This window comes from Perca flavescens, chromosome 2 (genome assembly GCF_004354835.1).
Source record: "Perca flavescens isolate YP-PL-M2 chromosome 2, PFLA_1.0, whole genome shotgun sequence".
NCBI classification, from domain to species: Eukaryota; Metazoa; Chordata; class Actinopteri; order Perciformes; family Percidae; genus Perca; species Perca flavescens.
In genome coordinates, this window is record NC_041332.1 from 19,423,045 (window position 1) to 19,450,296 (window position 27,252).

The 27,252-nt window shown below is 41.6% G+C and overlaps 1 protein-coding gene across 1 annotated transcript in view; it reads right to left on the minus strand.

Annotated features, from left to right (window-relative positions):
• prr36a (proline rich 36a) overlaps positions 1-21,818 on the minus strand; it is a 37,475-nt gene extending 15,657 nt beyond the window's left edge. Inside the window, exons 1-3 of the mRNA XM_028596494.1 lie at positions 21,585-21,818; positions 5,338-6,049; positions 5,093-5,186 (exon numbers count right to left, since the gene is read on the minus strand). Coding sequence (XP_028452295.1) covers positions 5,093-5,186; positions 5,338-5,950 — 707 coding nt within the window. The 5' untranslated portion in view covers positions 5,951-6,049; positions 21,585-21,818. The remainder of the gene's footprint in view (positions 1-5,092; positions 5,187-5,337; positions 6,050-21,584) is intronic.
• Between the last annotated feature and the right edge of the window lie 5,434 nt (positions 21,819-27,252).

Consider the following 27,252-nt stretch of genomic DNA (forward strand, 5'->3'; position numbering starts at 1 on the left):
ACGACCAACTAACCTTCACTGCTAACATCGCTGCAACTACCCGATCGTGTAGATATATACACTGCATAACATCAGAAGGATACGTCCCCTCTAACGCAGAAGGCGGCTCAGGTTCTGGTTCAGGTTCTAGTCAAAGAAAAGGACCTTTTTTGTTTGCAGTCGATCACGGATGAACTTTTTGAGTTTTGCCATTTTTCAGGGCATTCAGCACATCATATCGCACCTCTTCTGGCATAGCTGCTCCTGAACTTAAACTTGTCAAGGGCTGAGAAGTCTCAAGCTGAAATGGGTTGATAAACCTTTGGAAAGCTTGTACCGTTTGCTGCCCTTGCTCCTCAGACCGAGGATCACCATCTCACATGGTCGGAGATCTTTGTTGCTTCTCTGTATGTTCGCCTCGGCCAATTGTCATTTCCCACATGGCTTCTACAAACTCTTTTGGCATGGGCAGTCAGGATATGATGTTGAATCTTGCTTCATAGTTACTGGTTATTCCACAGATCCTAGCAAAATATGTCCCAGACCCTGAGTGTTTGACTTGAATCAATCTAGAAGTAGAGTGGGTGCCTTACATGTAGAAAAATATAGGACACCAATCTCCCAATAGAATCAATATCTTTCTATAACTAGAAAAATAGATCAACTTACCTCCAAATTGTCTTTGCTGAATAACTTCAGGATGTGACATGAAGGGTTAAGATGTTGGTTGGTTGGTTAGTGCAGTGATGTAGTCTACGTGATACGCAGTATACCCACTAAGAAATCTCCAGGCTTTCCATATACCCACTTAAAAATGTACAAGGATACGCAACAACATATATTTTTGTGACAGGACTTTCACTTCAGATATTTAATATTTGTTTTCACAAATACGGGGTTGAGTAATGTGACCGCAAACAAAACTAACACTGCAGAACATGCAGAGAGACTTCTCTCATCGTTCACTGACCTGCTCCTTGCTGAGCGCAGTACGTAGTGTGTGTGTAGTATGTGCGTAGCAACCGGGTCCCAATGCTCCGCCTACACAAACACCAGCATCCACCCTTCACCACATTTAAGACAAATATAAGTAGCCTATTTTATTTTGTCCTTGTTGCTTTGGGGTCAACTTTTGTGAACCCCCTTACTGCTTTATATTCCATTATATTTTTGATATATTTTGAATATCATCTGTGTTTTCCTTTTCATAGGATAAAGGTATTCCCACCATAAATTCTCACACACACAGTTTTATGATGAGTTATAACTCATAAAAAAAGGTTTGATCCAGAGGGACAGCACAGAGAACAGACAGGCCCACTAAAGCCTGTATTCCACACATTGTGGGTGGTGGCTTGTGGTTCTGTTGTTGGTGTATTAGTATGGATTACATTTCCTGCCAACCGAGGATTGAAATCAATACAAATCACAGTCCAAGGGGAGGATGGGAGGCACTACACGGCCATCTACAGGAGGTTAATGACCAAACACAAGGTCCTTTTAAGGGCAAAGGTCAGCAAAGGGACAAGTCACAGATGCACTTTATGGACTCTGATTTACAGACAATATTCATAAATGTTTACTACAGATGCAGACACCACACCAGTAACATACTGAGCAGCTACAACATTTGGCCAAAAATCAAAGTGTAAACATGCATCATCATGAGGCTAGACTCCCTTGCCATACTCCTTCCTGTAGATTTAATTATTCGGTTTTAATCAAACCAAAGAGAAAGGAGAGGGCGTGGCCAGGAGATACCCTTTATCCCTGTTGCAGTAAGCTCATCCTACAAATAAAATGCAGTCAAAGTACATGTATTTCTGTCCTCACCCTTTTCCCCCCTCACTTCAAGGGCCTCCTTCATGAAAACAAATGGAGCACCTTAACAATACCTTGTTTGGCTTGTAGGTTGTCCAAAACCTGCTGCTTTACTCCTTCCTGAGAGGAACCCACATTCCTAGAGTTTGTGTGGGCCTACAGTTATCTCCTTGACAATACAGAGTGGATGCCTGAAATCTGTTCAGTGGAAAGTTGAGATGAAATGTTGCAGCCAAGCAATAGCATGGCAGACAGTGTTGGGTCTTATGAGGCCCTGGGCACCCGCTGTCACTATGATCGATGCCATGGGCCTTTCTCCATTAGGACAGTAATCCTGCCCTGTACCAAGTCGGGGAGAAATGACAGTTTTATCTCCAATAGGACAAGACAGAAGTAATTGTGAGATGTGAGAGGGAGAGAAACCGATAAAAAGACCTAACAGAACAAAAGTAAGAAGAAAGTGTGTTGTATAAAACAAGCCAGTCTTCTAAGGCAATGGTTTTGGTGTAATTTAAATAAATTCTCCATTACAGCCCATTCAGTATTTGAATAATGAGGGAACATTCTGTATCTGAGAGACCAAAAAGTACTATCCAGCATCAATTCTATCCATTCCCAATGGGGATCGTTTGAACATAAATCATCTTTTTACCAACATAATCACTGTCCTTCTCATGTTACACAACTACACTAATTTACAGTATCTGTATGCAGCTAAACAATGAATAAGTTAGTAATGGGGACATCTCGATGGAAGTTAGGCTGTAAGGAGGGCTTGGGGAGATCCTGGCCAAATGCCCAGCACTGTACATGCACAGACGGCAGAAAAAAGGGATGGCGGGGGAGGGGGGGATAGAGACTGAAAGAGGAGGTGGGGTGGACAAAGACGGATTGCTCAGTCAGTGCAAGGACACCATAACCCATCGTTGGAGGAAAGAAGAGCAAAGCTGGTGCCAGATTTTACAAAATGTAGCTTCTACTTCGTTATCAAGTGTTCTCATCGACCACTGAGACATCCTCCTGACCCAAGGGTTGTTTGGGTTGGGCGGGAGGTGATGTTGTGCATGTGTGAGGGGGGAGGTAGGGGAGAACGAGAGATGGGGATGCTACTATGAATGTAATTGTATAAAGTTAAATACAATTGTTGGGGGAAAAGAAAAGGACATCCTCCTGTCATTCAGATGGATTGTATGCCGGATCCAGAATTTGACTTCCTTTTGTACCATATCCTTCCATCAAATTTTATTCCCACCATACCTAAGCACTAATCCCATTTCCAGGAGCTCAAAGCTGAACACAATGACCAAATCTTATTTGCTCTACATGAATGAGGCTCTGGTAAAAGTAAAATCATCTAAAACCCAAAACGTTTCCATTCATCCCTTTGGGCAAATTACTATGAATACTTCATGAGGGAGGCGGATCTTTACAGCGGCCACAGACTGTGTGTGATAATACACTTTCAGGGGCATGTTGTCCTTACTGTCTACCTCAAAAGATCTTCAAGAAGGAGATTTACCTGCAGATACTAGACTTCAAAAATGTTTGTGCGTTCCTGTGTGACAGTTTGGGCAACAATAACTGCGGTTGTCTCAGCAATATAAGAAACAATGGAATGGAAACAGGAATGAAATTACGAAGAAGATGCTGTAAAAGGAAGAGGCTATGCATCAGCCACTGTGTTGCAGCTAAATAATCTCATTAGGTAGTTTGCCAAATCTTTTAACACCATTCAATTCTGTTGAATGCAGTGCTATGGACTGTTGGTGCTATTGTTCTCAGTGTCATGACTTATGCAAGTCAACACCCAAGCTGAGAGAAGGTCTGTTGGCATTACTGCCAGAGAGCCAGCTCGAACACCAACACTGACTGAAAAGCACACCACTACTACTGTTGCAACACAAAAGGGTTCGACACAACACCAACTTTCACATGCAGGTGGCACAAACTGCAACACGCTTCATCTGTCACAAGGGTGAACACCTGCTGCTGTTCTCCTGTTGTCCTCTGGGTCTCAAGCTGAGAGGAGAGTGCTTGATGTCAACGTCTCAGGGAACAAGCCAGGAAACATAGGGATGACGTGCTACTGTAATCAGACTCCAACACTTGAAATGTCTCAATAATTCAGGGGACACACACCAACCCCACTGAAAAGGATACCACCGTCTTGTGGTGAAACGGTCATTCAATTTAGTAATTTATCAAGCGAAAACTACAACAAGTTTGGTGCAAATTTGCTGAGGTTTTCTGTTTTATATAAATTGTAAACTGAATTTAAGAACTTGGCATGGGCATTTTAAAGAAAAAGCAATCAGTCGATTTATAAAAAACAAAAGAAGCAAATTGGGACTTCTATATCTACAATAGTGAGAGTTGAGGTATATAAATTGGTGCAGTTATACACAAATAGGCATTTATATTATTTCTTATAGCAAAGAAAGAACGCAATTACTCTGTGCTGCTTCAGAAAACTGATGATGCAGCACATTGTTCCTTTATTTAATAAGGTCATTAAGAGGGAAGATAAGTGGAGAGAGAATCTAATCACATAATTTGACAAACATTTGAAGAAACTACCAGCTGATAATTATGTTTGGCAAACATTCACTTGGATATCTTGAATTTCTTTTGAGTAAAAAGTCTTACGAATAAAAGCTTTCTAGTCGATAACAGCAGTAAATGACTGGATCTACGATCGCTATCCAAACTACCAGCTCAGTACGTGAGGGATTATGATCCAAGTCAATAGCCCTTTGCCCTGGAGAGGTGGGGCTGGTTTCTGCCAGGGGGTCTTTTTGGGACAAAGTGGTAGTTCTTCAGTATCGCTGCCTCTGTTAAGGCCCTCTGTCTCAGGTTATTTCTGCTAACATGACTCACTCGTGAAGCGAAATCTGACTCAATAACGGCCCAAAGACCACAATGGACATCATTCTCCACTGCTTGCTTTCAGGGCATAAACAGTCACGCTGTCTGTTAAGTTTGTAAGGGGGATTAAAAAGTTCAGATCTCAGAGAGGGGGAAGATGTGTGTGAATGACAGACAGAAACACAACGCAGAACAGGGAAAAAGAAAGCGGAGAAAGAGTGTTATTGTCAGAAAAATAAAAAGAAGTTTCCCAACCGCATGACTTTAAAGTTAAAAAATTCGCTCATGTGAAGCACTTTGAGACTTAGTCTGTATACTGCTATATCCAATAACAAAAAAAAAAAAAAAAAAAAAGTGCTCTATGGACACTGCACCATTGGACTTTCATATTACTTTATCACCCCTGCTGTCTGTGATAGACACGTACCTGGTGGTCTTTGAAGTGGTGGCACAACCAGCTTTAGTTGTGGTGGAAGTGCTGGGTTTTGGGGCAGTGGACACCGCTGCTCTGCCGGCAGTAGCTACAAAAAAAATGTTAGAACATAAAAATGAGCTTGCATAGGGAAAAAAAATAAATAAATATGGAGCAAAAGGTGTTTAAGCATAGGTTGTCAAAGAAGGCAGAGAATGAAATAAGTATTCAATTCATTTTTACTTATCTCTCAGACTTACCTGCGGTTTTAGGTCTAGCTACATTAACAGTCTCAGCTACTGGTCTCTTCTTAGGAATGCCATTCACTGTTGTTGGTCTGGTACCATTTGTTGCTGTGGCAGCAGCAACTGAGGCAGTCCTGGCCGGTCCAACAGGCTTCTTGTCAGGCACTCTAGATGGGTTCCTGGCCACGGAGGAAACTGCTGCTACACCCACCAGTCTTTTAGGTACAGCCCCCGCTGCTGATGCTGTAGCAGCGGTTTTCTTGACTGGAGCTGCAGAGACATTTTTAGAGGATTTGACGTAATTTGCCGTGCGGTGCGAGGCCGTCCCTGGCCGTGATCCGGAGGCCCCTACAGATTTGGCTGTGGGCTGGACTTTGGTTGCAACAGCACCTGCAGATTTGGCCGTTGTCTGTATTTTAGTTGCAACAGCCTTTGGTCTGACTTTGGGGTCTGCTTCCACTGGCTTGCCATTGGCCATCGGAGCAGCCCCGGGTGCTGCATCATTTGCAGCTTCCTCTGGTTGCGATGGGGCTTGCTCCATTATGTCGTCCTGCGATGAGGAGGGCTCTGCTACTGCTGCAGAGTCAGTGGGCTCCGTGGTTTCCATGGTATCCCCATCCGGTTTCATTCCCTCCTTCTGAAGTTGTGGACGCTGAGGTTGCTGCTGACTTAGAAGGTCCAGGGGCTCACACTCTTCTTGATTGGCCAGTTACTCAAACACTTTGTCCTGTAGAAGAACAACAAAACACATCATCACAAGGACATCATTGATCTATTTTACTGTACACCCCATCTGACACGCATAATTGAAACATTGTTGCACTACTTATGAAGTCATATAATAAACATGTCACTGTCAGCCAAAGGAAACGCCGTTTATGGCAAGGGGCCTCCAAGGAATTTGGGGGAGTCTGAAAAACAGGAAGTGAGCAGTGAGAGATGCCAACAAATCTGTTTTCTAAACCAGTCACTCTGCTCCACAGTGACTAGTCATCCCATCTAAAAGAACTACTAATAATGCATCCTAATCCGTGCGGTACCAAAATAAATTTAGGAATGACTATTAAAATACCACAATAAAGGAACCGTGGATTGTTTTAACTGCACATTTTATGGGGCAGAAATATATTTAAAAAAAAAAAAAAAAAACGGTGCTCCAAATGGCTTCCAGCATCTTGAAATTGAAAAAAAGGAAAAAGCTAAGGTTTCGAGAGCCGAAAGCCAAGACGCTTTAAAATCTCCTGATCTGACACAGCCCACAGAGGACAAGGAGAGGGAGGAGGTGGAAAACAAGCACCAAATGGCCCACTTGTCAGCCATTGTCTTCCTCTGTTGAGCAGATGCAGATGTTAATGGTCACATCATCCTGTGATCGCTCAGATATTTGTGTGCTAGGAGAATCCTAATTGACAGCACTCATGGAACCCTTAAACGGTGTAGAGCAGAGCATGTGAGCAGAGGTCTTTTTTTGGTCCTTCCCCATTTTCCGTCAAGAATCGGCTTTTTTTTGTTTTTGATTTGAGTGGAGCGGGGAAGAAACGGAGTTGAGCGCAGCGCCCTGGCGCGGCTTGAGCAGGGGAGCGGAGGGAACAAACAGCTCAGTGAGGGAGGAGCACAAATGATCACCGCTCTACTCTGCTCACATGCTCTGATGTAGACTAGAAGAAGCTGTGGTGAGGTGGGAGAAGAGGAAGATTAATGTCATGTTAATGAGTGCAAGGCACCCACACACACACACACACAAAGCTTGCCCTCCCTTGCTCTCTGGCTTGAACAACCTCTTTCCAGATCCGTTATGGGTTTACCCCCCCCATCATCCCCTCCACCCCCACTCCTTCTCCCCACCCCCTCCCCATTACTACTCTCTTTTTTCCTATAGCCACTTGTTCCTCCCCTCCTCCCACTGCTAATAGATCTGCTTCCAGTAAATTGCTACACATATGGTCTAGCCAGTAGAAGCTCTGTATGGCCCAGGAAACAAGCTGTGTAAGATTGATTGAAGAGGAAACAAAAACAGATTGAGAGGGATAGAAAACAGCAAAGACATACTATAATATGACAAAGTAATGAAACAAAACAAAAGCCTTAGAAAAAGGGAGAGTAAAAGAATAGGTTATTTCTAGTAGGGAAGAAAGGCAGAAGTAGTAATAAGAATGAACAAACCATGACAGCAATCCAGAAAGAGACCAGACTCGGCCCTTCCAGTGCAAACTAATAAGGTCATGGCCGTAGACGATTTATGATAGGCAAGCCATTAAGCCAGATAACTAAAAACATCTTGGAAAGAGGACAAGTTCCAATGAGCAAACTTTTCCACCGACATGATATACGGAGTGCTTTTATACAGCCTCATGAGTAGAATAATAACCAAATCTACAAACATTTGCCTTTACGATGGAGAAAGCATCTGTATCACAGATTTTCAACAGAACTTTTAGAATTAAGTCTTCTGAAGAATCAGCACTTACTGTTGTCCAAAAGTTAGAAAACATTGGTTTCCTCGCCAGTTAGCCTACACATCAACATCTGAGGTAACCATACTGTGGCCCCATTCTCCCAGATCCCAAAAGGTTTTTGATTGCACTACGGTTTACGAAAAAAAAAAAAATAAAAAACACGTCTCTGTATGTCTTACCTCTTTTTTTAATCAATGTACTCGGGGAAAGCCGAGCAACAACAATGTTTCACAATCAAAAGACAAATGGCTAAATGGACCATTTGTATCCAATTTTTGAATAACTTGTCTGGCCAGTTTAGAGCTTATAACCACTGAATACACCTCCCCACAGACTCCACACCTGTACATACACTACTGAACCCCCCCACCCCACCTCAACATCTTGTTTAAAATAATGGAGTCCTACCCTTTGGTTCAGCCATGGAAAAGTCACAACTTGGGCTCAGTGCTCATCTTGAAAAAGTTTTCCTCCTGCTGCCTTCTTTGTCTCTCGTTTTATTCCGGTGTCTATGGTTACAAATCTCAACACAGAATGAAGTGGTGGACAGTAACCTCTCTACTGACAAAGTCTGGATTGTCCGTTCTTTTGTAAAATATAAAGCGTTAAAAAGATAATTAGTTAATGTGCAGAGCCTTTGGGTCAGTGTTGTGCAAATCATATCCATTGTCATTACTCAATGGATATGAATAGGTAGCCATTAGCAAATTGGGAACCTAGAGAAGTGGTTAGCGAGGTTGCTTCTCATTGGTCCTTTCCGATTTTATTCCTAGTGGGTTGTAGGGCTGCACAATATGGAGAAAAATTATTTATGGGAGTGCAGAACGAACGAGAAGTTAAATTCAGTTGAGTCTGTACGATTGTGATTTACAATACTGCGATATAATGTTATCATCAGTCTACTTGCTTGATTATCAAGGAAAATGCACAACATTTAACCCTGATATTTAAGATGGGTGTAATAGAATAACCAGTTAATTTACAAAATATAATCTGTACAACCTCTTCTTAAAGTCTGCATGCTCTGAAACCCTCGACACCGATACCCACGTGACCGTACACGACATACGCTACTGCCTAAACCGACTGAATGGTACCATCTTTTGTGGAGGTTACGAGGGGCACGCTTAATACATCCATGGGGTAGCGTAATTCAGAGGGCAGATTCAACACAGAAGGAAAAGCATAAATCAGGCATTGGTGAGAGCGAGAATGGCCGGTATGTTGAGTGAGTGAAGTCAGTGTGTGAGTGGTGAAGCAAGCGAGAAGAGTGACCAGTGAGGGGTGTCGGACTTAGCGTAGTGGCTGTGTGAGGGAAAGGCGAGACGAAAAAGAGATAGCAAAGGCGATGTAAAGAGTTAACAGTAAAAAATAAAAACACCAAGCTTCTTAAGACAAGGTGGCTTCATCTTGTTAATACGGTTGGTAAAGTAATAAATAAATAAAGGGAGACTGCAGTGCACACAGAGACCGAGTGTCATGAACACAGCACACCGTATACGGTTATGTAATTGCACATCGCAATTGCGATTACTTGATTAATTGTGCAGCCCTAGAGGGTTGGCGTGTTTGTGTAAAAAAGTATTTACATCAGGTCAAAGTTGCTCTTTGAAGTGGTGGCTTTATTTGTCAATAAGCCACCCAGACAGGAAGGAGCTGCTCCAAAACGCAAAGAGCAGCGAGACAGGGAATGTGACTGGCATGGTGACGTGCATGACATAGTTTTGCCAGTCCAGCTACTAATGCCAGGGGCTTAGCAGAATGAATCGCATTCCTCATGCGATGACCCCCTTCTGGGCAAGTAAAGGCATCATCTCTAACCAGCTGACACTGTGATGCAGCGCAGCAAGGAAGTGAATGGATCATTAAAATCCCATCCACACACACACGGATAAGGGATGTTTTACTAAATTACACTAGACTGCTCTGCAGAGCTGCCCATTGCTCGTTTTCATATCCATCAGAACACACACTTGACATCACTACTATACCATTTGGGATGCTTCAAGCTGTTGACACCTAGCTGAGAACATGTTCAGGGCTCTTAATTATATGTTCAGAAAAATGACTGCACAGCACCAGCAGCATTTTTAAAATGGTCTGCCTGGTCAAGATGAACAGCCTCATGCATTTTGATTGAAATACAAAACAACTCTATTGTCTGCCATTCTTTTGGTCTACATTTGCATAACAAATCCTAGTTCATTGAAGATTTAAAACCTTATTCTGGACTCAGCATGCCTTGTTGCTAGCCAGCTCCACATGCCTAATATCACAATTAGCTCAATACCCCTGGTGACAATTACAATGTGTTACAAGTATTGTGATGAAGACAAAGGCCCAAAGACAAAAAAAAAAAAAACCCTGCAGTAGTATGCGTTTAGTTCAAGCAGCCATCACTAAGCAAGATTGTTAGAGGGAGTCTGTCTAGACTGAGAAGGGGCCTTTAGTGGCATTTACATTCCACTTCTTCTAACAAAGAAATATGGCCTTGTGTGTCATTAAATCTTACTCCCGACCTCTGTCTTGAGGCAGTTTAATTACATCTGTTGTACCCATCTCTCAAGTCTCTCGCTCTACTCGTCCAGACATTAGAAGCGGTGCCTGACAAAATGGGTCATTTTTAATACTGTGTCTAATACAAGCAGAGGGGGATTAAGCGGTGTTGAGAGCATGGCAGGGGTTTGGAATGCATTGTGCAGACTGCTGGAGGTGGTGATGGATGAAGGGGATGTTGATACTGATGCTGGGGTTTAATGTCATCTGTAGATTTACCGCAGACTGCTGTCACAGTGCTGCAATTACAAAACCGTAAAGAGACATTACACGTTAGGATTGTAACCGATCGACTGAGAGTATAAACACAAGCCGGTGAAGGAAAGTTAGGAACATATTTTAGCAATTTCAAGGTCTACTTTTCCTTAGATGCCTTTTCGTATTAGAGCTGAATCAACAGATAAATCTCCAACTATTTTGATACATCCTTTAAGTCATAATTAAAGCAAAAATAAAAATCAGCATCTCAAATGTAATAGTTTGCATCATTTATTTATTTGTCTTAAGTACATGGTAGGGGTGGGAAAAATAATTAATTCTTATTTTAGACACATATAGCCGACGCCCGACCGTTGACAGAAAACCCCGTCGATTTGATCAGTCGGGTCCCCGAGGTCCAAAAAACTGCCACAGAACAGACCAAAAAGACGAGAGGAGACGAGGGTCATCATTTTGGAGGGTCATTGATTTTTTTTTTTTTTTTTTTTTTTTTTTTTTTTTTTAAAAAAGGCGAATAGAGGGTCAAGTCTATTTTTACTAAAGATCCCAAAACTCCTCCAGTGGCCCTTTATATAAATAACGAACAGTCCCTTACATCTGACCACCTCATGTTTCATGTTCTAAGAAGCCAATTATCATCCTTTAAAACGTGACTGAGCCTCTGACATGGAAGATTACTGGGAGAGAAGGTTAGCCTGGCTGACACCAGACCATTCTCAGTTGTAACTCTATCTATCTATCTATCTATCTATCTATCTATCTATCTATCTATCTATCTATCTATCTATCTATCTATCTATCTATGACACCAGACCATTCTCAGTTGTAATCTATCTATCTATCTATCTATCTATCTATCTATCTATCTATCTATCTATCTATCTATCTCAATGGTTGTAACTGAGAGTGGGTCTGGGAAAGCGGACAGTTCATTTCCAAAGGGGCGTCACCAACGGACGCCACTCAAATGCCTCTGGGCGCAATTGGATAGTCCTTCAACTAATCCGACCAACAATCAGGGTGACGCTTTTCACATCCAATATCCAACTAAAAAAAAATGATTTTGGTTTTTGGTGTCGTCCCTCCACGCCTTACTTTTTCCTTGCAGGTGTTATATATTGCAAACTTGTTATCTTCTGCACACACGCTGAAGAATTTCCAAACAGCTGACACATTGCATGTTAATTCACGAGGTTCCCTACATGTGCGAGAATAGCGCGGACACGCGCTTCACACCGCGAGCGGGTACGCGCCACACACGGCGGAGAAGTTGAGAGAAAGGAAAAAGGTGTGTGCGTGCGTCCTTGAGAACTGTAACTCGTATAACTTATGTTGTCAGTTAATTGTAGTATTGACCTGCATGAAATCGGCATATATCAGACTGACCTGCCGGCTGCCGGTCATGGCAGAGCACGTGAAGCACGGCTTTGGTAGCCGTCATGTTGAATGTAAACAAAAAGCTGCTCGCCGTCGCTGCGCTATCCTCGTCGCGTAAAGCCCGCCTCAATGGTTGTGTTTGGTGCCTCAATTTTGAGGACATTGGAAATGGGTTTGACTGGGCTCTTCGCCAGACTGACTTGCAGAGCAAATCTCAAATTTGCCTGAAGTTAGTCAGGGTTTATGGGGTTTACCCAGGCTAAGAGAAGGTGACTTTCACAAGCATGTTTAAGGCTTAAACATGTAATGATTACAAAATAAAAACTTCAGTAGACAAAACATTTAATTAAAAGTTGTGTGTGACAAATATGTCAAAATTTAAGCTTTGTCTAGGAAGTGATTAACTCAAACTCAGATTTATATCTATATTTTTAAAAATCACGCATGTGATTTGTGTAATGTACATTGAGATGCATCGATAATTGGTTTAGATTCAAATCCTTGACCTCTGAATCAATTCGTGAGGTGCCAAGAGATTCCCACCCCTAGTACATTGTAAACTGAATATCTTTAGGGTTTAAAAAAAAACAAAAAAACAAAACAAATTTGAAGACATCACTTTAGGCTATGAGAAATTGTGACAGTAACTTTTCTGATCCGTTTATAAAAATGATTAATAGTTTTATCCAGAAAATATTGTCAGATGAATTAATAATGAAAATAATCTTTAGTTGCAACCCTATTTTGGATTTTAAACTAGCCAGTGTAGTTGCCTGATGTTAAGTTTCTACTTTAAGATCCAGGTCAATGCTGCATCTGCTCCAAGATGATTAATGGTGAGAGTGAAGGCCTAAAGCAGCGGTATCAAGAGCACATCTGACCCATCCACATTCCAGCTCTGCTGACTTCCTCAAGACTCCTCAGGGCTACACAGCGACAGCTGGCCGTGTGCGTTTGTATAGTAGTGTAGGAGTGAAAGGTCATAGGGAGTCCAATAAATGTGTGTGCACCGTGTGTACATGAGATGGGGCAGTGTGTGTGTGTGTATATATATATATTATGTGTAGAATGAAAGTTTGCATGATGTGGAAATGTCTTTTGCACAAATTTACATGCAAGGAAAAAAAAAAAAAAAAAAAAAAAAAAAAAAAAAGTTAAAGCTGGAATTTAGTGGCCCGCCACTTCCTGCATTCTTTCAATACCACAGGAACACTTGAGTCATCTCTACGCTCCTACTAGAACCGCACCTCTAGACATTTAAAGCAAATAAAAGCTGGCCTTGTAAAATTGACCATGGTTACAGGGCTGGGAGTGCAGTATGACATGGTTTACAAATGAGATATGAATCAGTTCTGCTAAGTAACCTTCCTCTGGTGTGAGTTTGCTGCACAGGAAGAAACCGAGTGGAGACACTGGTATGTGAATGAGTAGGCTAAGAAGAAGTTTATACAGTGGAATGAAGAGCAAAACAAGAGGTTTAAATTGTGTTTGGGAAAGAAAGGGGTTTTCCTCTTTTGGACTCAAGCTTCAGTTCAGAGCAACAGATCAGATGCAGGGAAAACTGCTCACTACTACCATTTCAACATCAGAGGAAGAATCTAAAAAAAACAATTGGTTTAAAAAGTGGGACAGCTCAGGGCGAGTCGAGAGGTTCTGGACATGCGGAAGTTCTCCCTCCATTCTTTGTCTACAACAATGACGACATTGTCCCACCAACTGCTGGTTCTACCTGGTCTAACCCAAAATCTTCTCCTGGTTGCCCTCCTAGTAGCCCTTCGCGGTGGATTTAAAATGATGTGGCATTTGCACCAAAAAGCGTTTGTGTGGATGGCCCCTAAATTGACTCTGAGCAGCAGGCCTTTACACACAGCCTCCTATTGCTCTGTCTGACCATACAAGGAAGTAGTAGTGTCGCTTCTTCTGTTTCACCAAGTGAGTATTTAGTTCACACGCATACACAGTGATGGGAGAGGAAGAGAAAAAAGAACTCAAACTGGAACAGGCACACATACTGTAGGTCTCAAAGCATGCTGACAGGAAAGGCAGAGTGCATAAGAGCCAAGCATTTGTGAAATACAGCCCTACAAAGCACAATGCTGAATAGTTGCCTCCATCTTTGCATACCACATCATGAGTCCTTGGAGGATATTTCACAAATGAAAAAATATATTTTTTTAAATTTCAATGTTTCTACCTTTTATACCGCTCGACAAATCCCTTATACTGGAAGACATCAAACTAAAGACGTCCATTGGTGCAACATTATATGGTTACAGCATTGACAAAAAAAAAAAAAAAAAAAAAAACACTTTCATCAAGGGGGAGGTTGGGTTCGACGTTAAGCACGCAGCTTATTTTAATCAATTCCATGCGGGACACTAACGTGCTAAGTGACTGTAAGCTACTCAATAAGGCCATTATGAGCAGGTGGTTAAGTGTGGCTACAAGTTAAATGGACTAAGCCAGTTAGCCTTTAAGGGAGTGGCAGTCAAAACGGGATGGACTAGAGGCTACTGGCAGCGGAGTGGCCTGAAAGACTGTAGGGAAATAGGCTGCAGGGAAATGGGTTACAATCTGTTGCAAAACTGGCAGGGTTTTCAAAAAGCACCAGGCCAGGCCCTGCTGCCACCAGGACAAGCTGACAGCGGGTGGGTAAAGTCAACAGGGTTTCATCAACCAGGGAGGGAATGGAGTGTATGCAATCAAATCTGGACAAAAACAACAACAACAACTTCCAATCATGATCATCTCAAGTGTTTGTGTGCATAACTGAGTATTACATTAGGGTACTATGAGGGGGAGGGTGGGCAGACAAGCCCTATTGTCTTCACTGTGCACCATGTAACCCCCTCAAGCATGGTGCAGAGGGGAGTGGGGGGTAAATTGAGTGCTTTAACTAGTGCAACGGGACGGGGGAGCAGCAGCTGGCGCGGGTACCGTCACCCAAAAGAACCCAGGGATATTGAATAGGCTGCAGGGTGAAAGAGGGAAGGATGGTGGACACCTCTTTCATACAGTAGACATTAGGGGTGTAACGATACACTCAGCTCACGATTCGATATGAATCACGATACTGGGTTCACGATACGATATGTATCACGATATTTAGAAAAAAAAACGCAAAAATTCAACTGAAAATCAAATAACATATTTAACATTAACAGTGTTCAATAACTGTCTTGTTATACATACAACTTAAAGAATGTACAATACTTCAATATAAATCAAGATTTAGTTTAACCTTCTGTATGTAAAGTCAGACGTCATATCCTATTCATTGGAGCATGAATGCAGTGAATGTAAACATGACGCGGGTACGGTAGCTCAACCAAGAGGATTAAACGGACGTCATAGGCCGGGACACACAGGGCCGATTTTCGACCGTTGGACAGTCTGGTGAGGACAAAGACGCAAATCTGTTCGTTGTGTCCCGTGCCGTCGTCAGTCTGGGGGGCTGTTGCCATTCATTTTCGGCGGCGGCAGGGCAGTCAGGACTCACCCGGAAATGGCGAGCAGAATGAGGTGACTAGAGTCTCTCAAAATCCGATGAAAATCTTTTAAACTGTCCTTTGTTGAGCTGAAATGAAGACAGATTCAGCAACTGCATGGCCTATTTCTCTCTTAAAATGTTTTCAGAAACACGTTTCAGTAAACTATTTTAGTACAATATGAGATTGTATTCTGAACGGCCGCCATGACAGTCTGGCTTTGAATTTCCAGAGAAAACAAACCCATGTGACGCATTCGTCCAATCAGCGGCCGGTTGTCATTTCTTGGGCAACAAGCGCCGCCTGTGTACGTATGTTTCCAAGGCAGTTTTTTGCATATTGTTCTATATCTATGGTTTTTTGGACCTTGGGGACGCGACTGATCATCTCGACTGGCTTTTCTGCCGATGGTCGGCCGTCTGATATGTGTGTCAGCACCTATATGGTGGTAGTAAAAAAAAAAATAAAAAATTATAACAATATCGCCATACCTCTACGATACATATCGTAACATTTTTGCATCGTGATAAATCGTACCACGATATATCGTTACACCCCTAGTAGACATGTATATCACATGGATGAACTGAATGTAACTTCAAGCTAAATTCAACTGTTCATTAAGGACTGCTAGTCTGTCACAGGTTAATCTATACTTTCCATTCAGAGACCTACATCTGCAGCTGTAGTCTTATGCACATCACTGCTAAATGATGGCATTAAAAGAGTTACACATTTCATGCTGTAAACACCAACATGAGCTTAAGTTTCAGGTCGGGCTTGCTTTTGCTCATTTACTATCAGATCAGTGAAGTCTGTTAAATGACCAACAACAATTAATCATCCCTAATAGAAACCCACATGTCCACAAAAGTCAAGTTAAAAAAAAAAAAAAAAAAAAAAAAAAAAAAGTGGATTTGTGGTAGAAATTAGTTGAAAAGACTGCAGAAGGATTGCTAAAAATGGTTGGAAAATAAGAGGTAGGGAGGGAGTTATAGAATGAAGCCATGGCTTTAAAATGGCATACTGCACTATCAAACTGATACTGGCTTCCCACCAAGGACCTTTGTCCCATGTTATCTCCTTCTCTTTCCATTTCCTGTTGCTTTCCAATGTCAACTAATAAAAATAGGACGGGGCTGGAGAAGAAAAGCTGAAACACTACTCCTTTCTACATTGTTTCATCATTTGTTTGACATTTTCAGTAACTTGAATTCAGCATTAAAATAAAAAAGAACCAAATGAAGAGATTCTGTCAAGGATGGCTGGCTTTTAAGATGCCAGAGCTGACATCAGTTATACCGTATTAAAGCCAGCCAGCGCCTCTTCACTGTGGACCAGCCAACTGGCTATAGACACAGGCAGGAAAATAGTCAATATAATGCTGGAGAGCCCGAGGGCCAGATCAGTTACCATGCCTCTGACTGAGCAGGGTGAGCTGAGGCCAGATGGACAGTGATACCACACCTTGCCACACACACACACACACACACACACACACACACACACACACACACACACACACACACACACACACACACACACACACACACACACACACACACACACACACACACACACACACACACACACACACACACACACACACACACACACACACACACACACACACACACACACACACACACACACACACACACACACACACACACACACACACACACCAGAGCAAAGGATGATAACAGGATATGGTGAACCTGCTCAAAACAAACATTAACACATCCTTATAGCTGCTGGGCACTGATTCACCTCAGACAGACTTGGATAAGTAACAAACTAGATGAAAATATACAGCTTTCCTTAAGTAGAGACAGCTGTCACATGTGGAAAAAGGAGCTAGTCTGCATTCACATCATCAAAAGGAAGTTAAGGCAACAGCATCTTTGTACAATATACTTCTGCCCCCTCTCCTTTTATACAGTTACCATATAGACATTTTCCCATTATCTCACTTATTGGCTGCAACAGATCTATACATGCTGCAATATGTAGCAGTGCAATTTCCCTGTAAGTCATTTAGTTATCTAAAAAAGCACTATATTGATAGCAGAATGTATTTGGGATGGCATTCAAGGCTACCAAAGTAAGCCAACAAGCAGACTACGAAAGTGCTGAATTACTCTTTCAATAATTATAGTGCACTGAGCCCAGCTTCACAGTCCCAGACAGACTGAGTGCCTAAAAATGCAGTGCCAGCGTCCACCACTTTATCCTAATGGGCAGGAGAGTAACGGCCTCCAAACCCCAGTGACGAGAGTTACAGCACCACACCGTCTCACCAGCCCACTGCTGAACAGCCAAAAGCAACACAGGAGATGCACAACAAACCTTAAGGTTGATGAAATATAGTTTATCCTCAGCTGTCATCCTAAACCGATGTAGTAAAGCAGGCAGGGGTTGAGATCGAATGGCCATGGGTGTGGGCCTGAGACTGACACTGGTTGCAGGCTGTAAAAGCAGCTGACTTCTAAGCAGATGCAAATGCTCTGGCTTGTACGAGAGTTGTGCTTTCCATTCAGTTGCCCTGATTTTTTTGAGCGAGTTCTCCGACGAGGTACAGGCTAAAAAGCGCCAATGTCCCTGTGATACAGATGATAGCTTTGAGAAATTCACTACACCATCAATTGGCAACAATTTTGATAATTGATTAAGTACCAACATTACTGGTTCTAGCTTTTTAAATGTGAATATTCGTAATATTTTTCTTAGTCCTGTGACAGTAAACTGAATATATTTGGGTTTTGGATGGTTGGTCAAACAAGACATTTAAAAAAAAAAAGGTGTCAACTTCAGCTCTTCTTTTTTTGCTTTAAAAATATTCTTAGTGTCGAATCATGGTGGAGAATAGATTTGAACCTCTGACCAACATCCATAAACGAATCATAACCTCTCCAGTGTTTCCTCTATGTTGATAGCATAGTGGCGGTGTGCCACGGTCAAATTTCCAGCGCCACGGTATCAGAAATAGGGCAGACGCACAACAGGGTTTCCGCTATGTAGACTACACCACGCACCACCGCTCCTTCGGCCGTTTATGAGAAGTTATGAAGTCGTAGAGCCGTCTGCTCTACTGAACTCAAGCGAACTGTCATCCTCTCTCTCTCTCTCCCCCTAGGGTGAGCAGAGCAACTGGAACAGTGACAGGACGTCATCACTCGCAAAGTCATGGCATCCAAATAAACAACAGGGCGAGTACTACTTCACTCAATAAGTGATAAACAGCGACGAAAGCCGCGACATGAAATCCGCACTCACGCGGGTCCTGGGAAATTTGACAGCTACAGTTTATTGGAAAATAGTGTTGGGCACGCTGACTTTGATGAATTTACTGTTTATCAAACTCCAGATGAGACAAGTAGCTAATGTTAGCTAATGCTGCTGTCGGCAGACGCCCCTGCCCGCCACCGCTGAAAAAGAATTCTAGAGGAAACACTGCTCTCACAGCTGTAATAAGAAGCCCAAAATCAGCCCTTATATCAAAGTTTCTGCAGATTTCACTAAGACAAATTGAAGACATTCTAAGACCTTTTTTAGGACAATTATGAATGAAATTTTTTTACAACATCAACTAAGCCCTTTTTCAAGCCAAGTATCGCTAAACTTGTACTTCCCCATAGCTGAAGAATAAAATCCGTTTTATGTCTGTGGTACAATCCGAAAGAGACTCTCGCCAATAACACGAAAGCTCATTGGCTGCAATATAAGTTGCACGTTAGTCTCAGTTGTAGTCGTAATACAGCGAAATTATATTTGGAATAGCGAAAGAAAGAACTACAACACCACAAAAATAAAAAGAGAATTAGAGGTAGCGTTGCATGCACATAGGAAAATTAAGACCGGTTTAAAATTATTCAAGACCTAGAACACATTACTTCAGCAAATTTAAGACTTTAAAAAAGGCCTAAAATTTTGATTTTGAAATTTTAGACTTTAAGACCCTGCGGAAAACCCTTTCATTTAACAGAGTGAAGAAGACACTACAGACAAGACAGTTTTAGTTGAAAAGGCCTGTCATCTCAGATCAAATCAACTTTTGGGCAGGCAGGCTAAAGTTGCCGAAATCTGACATAGCTTTATTAAGCTTGAGAAAAGCTCTCAAGTAGTTGAGCAGAAAACAGGCATTTCATTGAAGACACAAAACCGGTATTTCACTCACAGAACCTCAGCCTTGATTTGATACCCAATGGGTGGCATTTTAAACAGTCACACACCCACAAATGTTGCAATGTCAACAACTTGCATTTCTCTCATGCCTGAAATATAAACAACAACTGCAGCCACCCTATCAGTTCAGTCATAAAAGAAGGCCATTTCAAACCACCGTATCCGATCCCTTGAAACTTCTCTCAAGGTTAAAGGATGCAGTGAAACGAGAACTATTTTGAGCTCTTCTGGTTTGCTTTGGCCTTTAGGAAGAAAAAAGGGAAACAGAGGTGGGGACAGCGGAAGTGGCTGTGCAGAATAAAAACACGTGCCGTGTCCCAATTCACAGGCTGGAAATAACAGTCTAGCCTCAAAGAGACACCAAAACTAACAGTTAATTTGGATGGACTAAGATGCTTCCCTAAACCTTAATGTTCAGTTTAGGGTTCTGGAGACACTGAGCCCCTGTTAAAAAGCTCCAAAAGCATACTTTACATTGTTTCATCACCATGATACTTTTAAATTACTTTGGTTACTTTCCCTAACTTTATGAGAATTGCTAATAAACATGATTTTGAGGGGCACCTGGTTAGCTCACCTTATAGAGCGTGGGCCCCATGTACAGAGGCTCAGTCCTTGTCGCAGCAGCCGCGAGTTCAGTTCTGACCTGTGGCTCTTTGCTGCATGTCATCCCCCCCTCCCAATTTCCTGTCCTATAATTCTTCGGCCAGAAAGATCAGAAAAGGTGCGACACACACACACACACACACACACACACACACACACACACACACACACACACACACACACACACGTCACTGCTCCCACATCCAAACCCTGCCCTACACACCCAGACAGCCCAAAACACACTGATTATGTAATGTAGACTCTATGCCAAACACTGGATGATGAACAGCATCCCTTTATCACTGAGATCTGCAGACGATGCCATCTGCTTGTTTGTCTCTGTATTCCTCTCTTTTGTCATGTCACTCTGCCAAATCAAGAATGAGATCACTCCATGTGCAGGTAGACAAATATGAAAACAGATTATGGTTATCCTGTCAAGAAACAACTGAGAAGGCACTTAAGGACTTGTGTGTGCATGCAAGAAATCTAGTGTGCAAGCTACTTCAAAATTAAATTTTCATATCTATCAATACACCAGTGATGTATGACATGCGGCTGACACATATATTTCCATATAGGCAAAGATTTCAACTAATCTCATACAAAACCATACACTCAGACTTCAGGATCCCAAATAAACTGAAAGCCTAGACTAGCTCTTTTGGATCAATATATTAACAAGAGTTCCTACAACATTTCAAACAGATGTGATACTTTTTATAGTCTTTTTCCCTTCTCACCAACAACATTATCAAACTGTTTCTCGTGTTGTTTGGGTCCCTTTCAAGCACCCCTAAGTGGTCCCAGGACCCCATTTTTAGAACCATTGTTTTCATGGTTTCTAGGGGTTTTAAGCCGCAAGTGGAGCTTTAATAATACCATTTGTCTCGGAGAACAAACATGCTGAATTTCCCCAGGTTTAGCAAAAGGCCCGGTTTAGCCTCACAGAACAATAGCGGTGTACCGTGCAGCAGCTTGCTGAGAGAAACACATGAAGCCAGTCAATAAATTGAACCCTCTACAACTAAGACCGTGCCAGCTGAGTCTTGTACCACTGTACACCCGAATAAATTGAGCTTTAAGAGTAAAACACACGTTAAAACCACCGCCCTAAACGACGCGTGCCATGCTAACGTTACACATATATCATCACATCCAGACACAAACTGGCCACTCCACATTGCAAAGAGGGCTTCTGGCTTCAAAACAAATAATGACTGGTTCGTTTAAAATTCTCCCAAAAAGGGTGGGCTTCCCTAAGCAAAGCAGTCATGTTCGAGGCAACGTTACTTTACGGTTAAAATAGCACAAAGACATGATAAGGTGATGCACCGTAACTTAAATAATGTCGTACGTAATACATTCTCTTTACCTTCCAAACCGCCGACTCTGCTTTTGAAGACTCCCGGAGAAAAAAACAGTGCCTCCCTTTCGGTCCGGCACTGAGGTAAAATGCACTAAATATGTCGGCAGAGCAGTAAATTTCACCGGACTAACAATAACCCCGCGCAGTCAGCGGAGAGCGTCCCACTTCGTGTTCTTCCCTCCACGTTTGAGCAGCGGCAGGCGGCGGCGGCAGACTTCATGAAGGATGGACTCGGGCGGGAGGGCGGGGGTTGGGGGGAGTGACCGAGGAGTCCGGCTGCAGATTGAAGACGAAAGCGTGGTGGTCATAAAAGAAGATGCAGATTAAATCCCGCGAGCGGTCCAATCAACAGCGCGAGACTGGTGGTTATGCAAAGCGGGAGTGACGTCAAACTCAAACCAAAACTCGAACCCTGGGGTCCGGGGCCACCTAGGGGTGCTTGGAAGAGAGTGTCCTGGGGATTTAGGAGCAACTTAATTTAATTGTTTAAAAACTAAGGTCCAGAGAGCGCTTATGATGGCGTACAGCTTTGTTTTTATTTGGCGTAGCCCAAACCTTGTCTTTCACAGATGAAAATATTCCCAAACATTCCCCAGACAAAAGTTGAGTGCATGGTTACAATCTAGTAGCCGTTATATAAATAGAAATAATCCCTAAATAATTTAGTTCTATAAGAACAAGCAAAATATCCTCAACTTTAATTGTCAATCAGGAAGCCAAAAGAGGTTAAATGGTTATTCCAGTAGCCTATTGCACTTTCATAAAGTTGGGGGACTCACAAGAGACAATTTTGAAACAACAGATTTTTGTCCTACTATGGGTCCAACTCCAAAAACACTTGATCCAACAATTCCCATAGTGACTAATAGCGTAATTTTTTGTTACCCTCCCAGTGCAGTAGCCTACATGCCCATGTCTTTTAAACTCCTGCCTCCAGTTTGCAACACATGTCTCAGAGCCAAACTGAGATAACCCTGATTACCCTGATGATTCTATTTCAGTCTCCAGGAGACAGGATAAAAAGAGTTTTTCTTCCACCTATGTTTATTCTCTCTGCTTAAAATGAAATTTGTCACACTAAGTTGCATGATAAATGTTCTTCTTTTCACATACACAAAGAGTTTTTGTTTCCTGAGATTTGGATAGTTGGGAGTACGCCTAAATAAAACCACAAAAAAAAAGAAAGTTTCATTTTCATTTTCTGTGCTTGTAGTTTAGCAGTGTCCACTTCCCTATGGTACAAGCCCACAATAGCTGCTAGTTGAATGCTTTTTTTGAGCTGCAGCTGCGGGCCCAACAATAGAAATCAATGAAAAGGGAGAAGACGTACAAAGACTCACAGAGAGAAGAAAGAGTGAATGGGTTAAAACATCTGACATTTTTTTTCTCTAATCAAGCTCAGAGACAAGGGGAAAGAGTCGAGATATTCAGAAGAAAAAGACTGAGGCGAAGAGAAATCTGAAACTCTGTGATGTGAAGGGAGGAATGAAGGCTTACCAGAAATCATCAACCGCGGACACATCAGTGAACACATTGTTAATGTGCCTCAATGAAGAGTGAGAGTGTGTGAGCTCTGCTTCTCCATCCCCGCTCTTTGCAGGAGTCTGGCAGCTGTTTCATCAGCAGCCCGTCAGCCTTTTCAATCGGTGAGGGGCACTGATCCAGAGCGAAGGGGAAAACGCAAAACTCAATGAATATTATAACTAATTTGCTGCTGCATCATTTAGAAAATGGTTTCAAACATTCTATTTAGTGTGTCCATCTGTGCATGTACATTGTTTGTTACTCCTTAGTGTTATTCTTTCTTTTCCTTAAAGGTGCCCTGCCACACGTATTTCATTACTTTGTGGTAATGTCTGAAGTTCTACCATGGACTCTGTAACATTTTTTTGTGGAAAAAAATGCCTTGGTTACCTTGTTTCAAGCCATTCTAGCGCGGTATAGAAAGCCTACAGGAAGACTCAGCTCGATTTCTGCCAGTTCTCACTAATATTCAACAAGCTAAGCTGTTTGTGCTAACAGCTAGCCAATGAGAGCCTGGCTGTCAGAATCCTTTACCCAGCCCAACTGGGCGAGCTAATGAGCTCAGCCAATATGATGTCAGACTGACCAGCTAATTGGCCTGATTTCTCTGCTTATTTCTTTTCAGTGGCTAGAGCTGACAAAGGAGGTAGCAGTTCATTTTCACATTCAACATAACACAAACACATATGGACCTAACATATTTCAAAAAATGCAAGTAAAAACAGTTTTGTATGGCAGGGCACCTTTAAACGCCATGATGAGAGTCAGTCAGTTACCATAACAGTTAAACATACCACTAACATCTCTACATTTGGAATATCTTGAAGTGCCTATTTGTTCTTATTGACGTGCCTTGTTTTGTTCTGTTTTGTGTCCTTTGTATCGTAATTGAAAAAGTCAATACAAAAATATGTTAAAAAAAAAAAAAACATTCTATTTGCAAAATAATTTCAATGTTAATGAAAATCTGAACGCAGAAACCAAGCTGCCTTTTGGGTGTGGCTCCACCAGAAGTATGTCAGTAAACCATTTAAGGCTCCTTCCTTTATTTAACTAAACTCAGCACTAATGGTGTCCATCATTATATGCAGAGCTGAAAAAGCTACTAAATCCCCTCACATCCTGCCCATCCATTTCAGATTGATTCATAATGTTGTTACACAAGGGTGTGGCTCAGCACTGGGCTCTGGTAGAAATCCTTAACAGAATTAGGATAGACCGATTATCTGCAGAGCTTTCATACACAGATTTAGTTTTTTTTTTTTTTTTAAATCTGTTTCTTTAGCATGGTCTAGTCACCCATCTGCCCAAACACCTTGTAGCTTAGACAGCTGCACACACTCTGCAAGCCCACACACAGACTGACACACCAAACACAAACTCGGGCAGGTGCAGATTTAGTGACTCAGCATATATAAGATATTGGACAGGAAAAGGAAACTGCTGCTGCAGGCCTGCAGTTTTGATCTGAGGTGCTTTGTTAATATAAAAAAGAAAAAAAGAAAAACTGAACTTCAAACAGCGAGCCACAAGTGACTGGATTTCAATTCAAGCTGAGATCAAATTGGCATCAACAAAGCACCACACTCGACATCAGCACACTGGAACTACAACTGACAGACCATTAGCAGCTTCTGGAGCATAACATCACGTTGGGGCTTTCATTGTGCATCAAAGGCACTGTGTAAAAGTAGTCCTGCATATATACGCACATCCTGTGAAAAAAAAACAGTGTCAAAATGGCAATGCTGTTTTCTAAGAAAAGTGAATGATACATTTTTACGAGGCGAATTCAATATGAATCCTTCATTTCCCTCCCTCTCACACAGTCTGGCATGAACCATCGGGGCATCTTCAGAGCAGTACATAATGTATGATTATATTAGGTTAAGTGGGTGGCAGGCAAAGATGTGCTACATCATGTGCCAAACCTCACTAGGGAAGTTCAATAACCAGGAAATGAGCTCATCTTATTGGACTGTTGTGAAAAAAACGGTCCAGAATTGTAATTTCCCCTCTGCAAGCTCTGTGCTGCAGTATCTCAACTAAAACGTGCAGGGGATTCACAACAGCTGTGTTTGACTACGTGTTAGATGGAAGGGTTCATTTGCAAATATCAATAATAATAGTTTGTTTAAAAACTCCATGTGCCTTTTTGGGTCCAGGTTGTGGAACAGTCTCCCCCTGGGACTCAGGTCACCAAACTCTCTCTTGGGTGTTTTAGTGATGCCTCTAATTGTTCTGTTGTGCTGTTTGTAGTGTACTGTCCTCATCTTTTGTTATTTTAACATTTTTTCCCTTTTGTAAGGCAATTTGTAACCTCTTTTAAAAAAGGTACTATAGAAATAAACCTTTACTTACTTCATTTTTTCCCCTTCCAAAAAAAGGAGAAAAATAAACTTGTAGTCCTTTAGTACAGTATAGTGTTGCATGGATATGTATCCAGACCAGACACATGAACTCCCTCTTCTGGCAATCCAGAGGAACTGCACCCAAAGTCAAGTTATTGTAGATGAAATTAGATCATAATAAAAAATTAAACAAAACAATTTTTTAAATATTAAAGATGATCCGTTATTCTGTAGATTAGCAATATATATATATGACACCAAGTGGATAACTTCAGGATAACCATGTCTGTAATGTTTGCATTTGTCAAGTACAGTTCAAGTGCAGATCATTTATTACAAAAAACAAACTGTAGGAAAAGGTACATCTAGATAATGCTAAATTATATATACATGCATGGCATATAATTTAAAGTTAAAGCCAGTGATACATTTGGCACACGTTTCTCATCTATATCCAAAGTTAGCTTAAATGTGACACTGCTGGTTAATTAAACAGAATATGAAAAAAAAATACTGTCATCTTCCATCCCATTAACCCGTTACTGCTTGGGCAAGACATCTCTCTTCATAAAAGAAACTTTTTTCCTAAAAACAACTTCTGGAGTCCAGACTGTGAGACTCCTTTAAATATTGTGCGTTTTATGAGGTACAAAAAAAAAAGAAATTCAAGTGTCTACTAAAGATCCAGTTACTGTGCTATAGTTTTAGACAATACATCATTATGAAGACAACAGACTGACTAAAAAGCATGAATCAGTATTCTAGGAAATTATTACGAAGCTACACATATGTTTCTGCTATCATTAAGTTGCCTTCTTGTTATCTACCTTAAACCTTGCTCCACTTTGTCAGTAGTAATTTTTCTCTTGAAACACATCAGATACAGTTTGTAGACTGTAGCCATCAGTCTTGTATAGAAATGAAGATAGGGGCTAACATTTCTACCTTCCAATAGATTAACTCTTTGTTTGTTGACATACTTTGGCATCATTAAAGAAACATGCATATGCATCTGGAGGATAGCTTTCCTTGTTGTATCTAACCACAGCAATGCAATACATTACACAATCTACGACAGCAGTAATACTAGTATCCACATTTGAAGGCAATGTGATGCTTGTGCAGTGGAACCGCAGCTAAAGAATCAAAAAAAGTTTGACACTTTATACCGAAGGTGCAGCTCACAGGAGAGAAACAAATCAATTCCACACCTGAAACCTCACACCGTACGTCTGTTTGTGGTCCTGTCTTCCGACAATTTCCTGGAGCCATCTCCCTGAAAAAAGACTACTATAAGGTGGATTTACTTCATTACTTCGTATGAATTTACATGTCTCATTGTAGTTTTTTGGAGCAAAGAATGTGTTTAGAGTGTAAGGGACATTGTGGTGTTTGAGTAATTGGGTGTAAGAAAAAGGATAATTTGTTTGATATGTTTTGTAAGATGTATAAGTGCCCTGTTCTAAAAAATTAACATATTTTGAAATACTATAAAAAGGAAAAACACAAAAAATAAAAACAGTCAATACCATTGATGCACTACTGCGGTCCTCATAGTGGCATCTGTACCCTCTTAGTATCTTGGCAATAGGTCCTGCCCCGTTTCAACATTGTGCATCATTAAAAGGTCCAATATGTAATACATTTAATGTAATAAATCCAAAAATGACCCCAATTCGTTATCAGATATTAAGGAAACATGCTAAGTTGAAATACCATCTTTTCTGACAACAATGCTAATGCCAGTATTTTCTCCATTTGAAATTTCCGTTCCGTGACGGAATTTCTGTTTTGGCCTG